The sequence below is a fragment of the Lucilia sericata genome, unplaced genomic scaffold, assembly GCF_015586225.1.
Source record: "Lucilia sericata isolate MDLA Ls3-8-SP2 unplaced genomic scaffold, ASM1558622v1 Contig000570F_arrow, whole genome shotgun sequence".
Taxonomy (NCBI): Eukaryota; Metazoa; Arthropoda; class Insecta; order Diptera; family Calliphoridae; genus Lucilia; species Lucilia sericata.
The window spans coordinates 38,839-43,667 of NW_023994578.1; the positions used below are offsets into that span (position 1 = coordinate 38,839).

General features: G+C 45.1%; 1 protein-coding gene across 1 annotated transcript; it reads right to left on the reverse strand.

Moving 5' to 3' along the window:
* Window positions 1–2,489: 2,489 nt before the first annotated feature.
* On the reverse strand, window positions 2,490–3,884 carry LOC119606315. The gene is made up of 3 exons (XM_037959758.1): window positions 3,782–3,884; window positions 3,252–3,719; window positions 2,490–3,135 (listed from the first exon to the last, which is right to left on the reverse strand). Exons 1-3 carry the CDS (start codon window positions 3,882–3,884, stop codon window positions 3,119–3,121), a joined length of 588 nt encoding a protein of 195 aa, XP_037815686.1. The 3' UTR covers window positions 2,490–3,118.
* Between the last annotated feature and the right edge of the window lie 945 nt (window positions 3,885–4,829).

Sequence of the window (4,829 nt, forward strand, 5' to 3'; positions counted from 1 at the left end):
TTCTTCCTCTTCATCCTGGCAGCTCCTGCAGAAGTCGTTACTGGGTAAGTTCAGTCTTCTTGCATGAAGTCCGAAAGGCCAGTGGCCAGTTACCACTGCCGTTAAGTTCCGTAGATTAACTCTCGGAATGTAGAAAAGGGCTTGGGATCTTTGTGGGTCGTAAGATGGCCACATGATCCTTGCCTGTCTACAGGTGGCTTCAGTCGACCATCTGCATTGCGCAAGCTCATATAGTTTTTCACGTATCGAGCGTTTGCAGGTTGAAAGCGGTATACCGACAAAAGGGTCGGAATGCTCTCCTGCAAGCGAGGAGCCTAACTTGGCAAGAGAGTCCGCGATGGTATTACCAGGAATTTGCTGATGTCCTGGAATCCAATACAGTCCTATTGTGGAATGTTTCGCCATCTCGTTAAGGGATGCCCGGCATTCTAGGACTAAGTTTGACGTCGTGTAGACACCACTTAGAACCTTAAGGGCTGCCTGGCTGTCGGTATAAATTCGAATATTAACACCGTATATTCGATAAAACCTGAGCCAGTTTGCAGCCCGTTTAATGGCTGATAGTTCAGCCTGAAGGACGCTACATTGGTCAGGAAGCTTGAATGATACTTCCGTTCCCGAATGTGCTATGTAAAAGCCACCGCCTACACCATGGTTTGATTTTGAGCCATCAGTGAAAACCTTATACGATCCGTCATGGAGGATTGTTTCCATCACATTTGGGTCGTGTCGGATATTCACCGAAAAGCTTCTATCAAAAGACGGTTTGGCGATGCAATAGTCGATATTGTCAGGAATCTCTCCTAGACAATTGAGAATGGTGGAGTGACCTGACTGAATCATATGCCACATACCAATTGTATTGAGTCTAATAGCCGCGTTGAGGGCAACCTCTTGGGCCATTAGATCAATAGGTAGCCATCCCATCATGACAAAGAGAGCCTTTGATGGGGTGGTGCGGAGAGCCCCCGTTATCAACAGAGCTGATGTACGAAGGATTCCCTCAAAACGTTTGCGGTGTGAGTCCTTTTGTACAGACTTCCACCATACAAGTGCACCGTACAATAGTATGGGCTTGACTACCATGTCGAAGAGCCATTTGGTATTCTTGGGGTTTATGCCCCATGATTTGCCAATTGCTCTCTTACACGAGTATAAGGCCGCAGCCGCTTTTGATACTCTAGATTGAGTGTTCAAATGCCATGATAGTTTTGAATCTAGGATTACTCCCAGATATTTAGCACTATCCGATAACTTCAATTGTATCCCATTCAGTCGTGGGAGAGTGAAGGTGGGTATCTTGTACTTCTTAGTGAAGAGAACAAGTTCCGTTTTCGATGGATTTACACCAAGGCCACTGACGTTGCTCCACGTACTGAGTGTCTTGAGTGCAATCTCCATCCTTTGCGATAAAGTATCCAGATATTTGCCAGATACTACTACAGACACATCGTCTGCATATGCTATTACCTTAAATCCCATAGATCTAAGATCCATAAGAAGTGGGTTCAACGCTAGGTTCCACAGAAGTGGAGATAGAACTCCACCTTGTGGGGTACCGCGATTTGCCACTTTTGTGATAATGATTCGTTGAGTCAGTAATCTCTTAATGAAAGCTGTTATTGGTTGGTTTATACCCAGGCCAGTTAGGGCCGTTGTTATCGACCCAGGGTGAACATTGTTGAAAGCCCCCTCGATGTCCAAGAAGGCAACAAGTGTATATTCCCCTTGCGCTATTGTCTTTTCAATGTGACAAACTAGCGAATGTTATGCAGTCTCAACAGATTTTCCCTTCATGTAGGCATGTTGAGATGCTGATAGATGGTCAGGTTTGATATGTATTCTGAGATGCAGATCAATTATCCTTTCCAAAGTTTTGAGAAGAAAGGAGGATAGACTAATTGGTCTAAAATCCTTTGGCTTCGTGTGAGAGGTCTTTCCTCCTTTCGGAATGAAGACCACTGTGCACTTGGTCCAGGGTTCGGGTATATAAGACCATTTTAAACAGGCATCATATATCCGCGTTAGCCAAGGCATAAGATGGACAGCATTGTATTGCAAATCCGCAGGACCCGGTGATTTGTAGGGGTCGAAGCTGTTTATCGCCCAGTTGATCTTATCTTCATTTATGGATATTCCTGTATCAGCTGGGAGATCTGTAAACTGCATGTCAGTCCCGTTTTCCGGAGATTGACAGCCTGGAAAGTGAGTGGCCATAAAAACTTCTAAGGTTTCTTGGCTGCTGGTCGTCCAACTGCACAAGGTTTCTGAATGAAACTTGGGACAGGAGGAGTAGATGATAAGATTTTGCGCAGACGACTGGTCTCAGAAGAACCTTCCACGCCGCTACAGAAGGTTTTCCAAGATTTGCGCTTTGCATTTCTTACCAGGTTCTTGAAACGATTAACCGAGGTCTTGTAAGAAATCCAGTTTCCTGTTTTCTTTGCCTCGTTAAACAGTCTACGCGTCTCTTTTCGAGATTTCGCAATGTCCGCAGACCACCATGGGGGCCTGCATCTGCCTTTGTGCATATTCTGTTTACAAGACAGTGAAGTCGCGTGTTTGAAAGCTTGATTTATGGTTTCAACCGCGTTTTCTATGTCCGATCGGTTTTCGATGATCGGTACATCCTGGAGTGAACGTGAGATTAGCCCCATTTGCATTTCCCAATCTGTTCGTCTCCTGTTTATAAAGGGCTTTGGGGCCACTTTGTCAACTACGATTTCAAAATCGATGTACTGATGGTCAGAGAAAGAGCAGTCACTTGAGACTCTCCATCCCCTTATCCTATCATGATGCATAGAACTAACCAGCGTAATGTCAAGAACTTCCCTTCTGTTTGAAACAATAAAGGTCGGTTCGGATCCTGTATTTAAAATATCAAGATTATTGCTTAGAATGAAGTTAAAGATTGACTCACCTCTAGCGTTTATGTCCGAGCTTCCCCAGACAGTGTGATGGGCGTTGGCATCAGCCCCCATGATGATCGGCATGCTTTTCGAGTTTGCCATCTCTATGGATCTGCAGACCAGGTTGTTCGGTGGCTGGTCGCTGTGGTCGTGAGCCATGTACGCCGAGATAACCAATATAGCACCTACACTGGTCTCCCATATGGCTGCTACGGTGTCTTCATCACTGAAATCAGAAAGAATGAAGATGTTGAGACTGCTTTTGGCTACTATACAGGATCGAATCTTACCAGATCCTTTTGCGTACAATAGCTTAAAGCTTTTCATGCCTAGTCCACTCACCCTTTCTTGTTGAATCCAGGGTTCCGCCGGTTCCGCCGTCCTCACACTGTGGGGGGGGACCAGGGTTCTGTTTAAGAACTTCCCAGAACACCCCCATCAGCTTTTTTCGCACTATGTCCCATCTGGATGGAGACATAGCGCCATCTATGTCACCCCTGTCGATGACAGCATGAATTGTGAATTGGTTCTCAACTACTTTACCTGAGGTCCTGTCATGCGGCTTGGGGGGCAACGGTTTCGGACGTTTTGTCCCGGGCTGCTGGCCCTGAAGATTAGTCTCCTCCTCAGAACGTTGCCGTTTAGGCGCGTCCTTAGACGTGAGGGGGGGACTCTTCTCCAGAACGGCCAATTTTCCCTTAGCCCATTCTAGAGAGGACTTGTCCTCTTTACTTAGCGACTCAACTGGCTTGCCAGCTAAGCGCGCTAGAATTTTGGCGGCGGAGCGCCGTTGTAGGAAGGCCCTTCTTGCTAGTGTTACGTGGGGGGTCTTCTATTCGCCGTGCTGGCATTGGGAGATGCCGTTTGAGAACCCGAAATCTTGTTCGCAGTTCCCTCGTACATAACCGGCACTGTGGTTGCTACCTTGGTTTTGGTGGCCTTAGTAGTCCCCGAAACAGGGGGTTTTATCGGCATTTTGCCAATACGGACCTGAGCTGCTTTTGAGGTACTTGGGGTGACGTCCAGAGGTGCCTCGCTGCTTATTTTGCTGCATCCAGCTTTGGAGCCAGATGCTGTTATTGTTTTGCGACTGCAGGATCCAGGCTTCCCTAAATCCGCAGACGCTTTTGTTTTGGGTTTGGCGCCGGAAGCATTCAGACTAGCCCGACCCGGTGTCTCCGCCGGACTAACCTACTCGCAAATAAATTATTAGTGATTATGATATTTACATTTTTTTCTTTTAAAGTAAAAAAAAGCTAAAGAAATTGTTTAGATAGGTATCTTATACACTCGAAATGAAAAATTAGTTAATTACAATTTAAAGAGTGTACAAATGGAAAATAATGATTAAAATTAAATATTAAATTAAATAGTATAAATTCAAAATTATGAAATCATTTAAATTTACGTTACTTATAAACGATATAAAACTAGGGAAAAGTTGTAATAATATTTTAGTTTGATTAGGTCTTAAGAAAATTGAAAATAGTAAATATTTAACGATATATTAGGCTTATTCTACATTTTACAATTACGTGTGTTTTATAATCGATTACTCGGGGGAGTTTTCCAGATTTTTCCTACCGAGCGCGTCCCCGGGTGGCGGATAGGGGGTGGTGATGGACCATCTGTCCTCTCCCAGCTTTAATTTCACTTAAGCTGAGGGAGGGCAGATTGTCCACCACCTGGGAATATTATATTCCCCGCGGACCAAAAAACTGGAAAAAAAAAACAAATATGGAAAATAAAAATAAAAAGATGAAAGTTACGGTGCAGGGCCTAAATAACCCAGTACCGGCGGCAAGTGTTGATCTACTCGCGAGTCACGTGTCGTCGTCATCCTGCAATCGTGAGCAGAATACTACTACGGAGGTGGGTACCTTGGCCTCCGTGGCGGACAATGCGTCAAGTGTACAGCAT

What these genes read in the sequence shown, in the direction of transcription:
- LOC119606315 (XM_037959758.1), bottom strand. Translation starts at nt 3,884, where the DNA reads ATGCCGATAAAACCCCCTGTTTCGGGGACTACTAAGGCCACCAAAACC. An exon ending in AACTGCGAACAAGATTTCGG is followed by an intron (nt 3,720 to 3,781) that starts GTTCTCAAACGG and finishes ACGTAACACTAG; the next exon opens with CAAGAAGGGCCTTCCTACAA.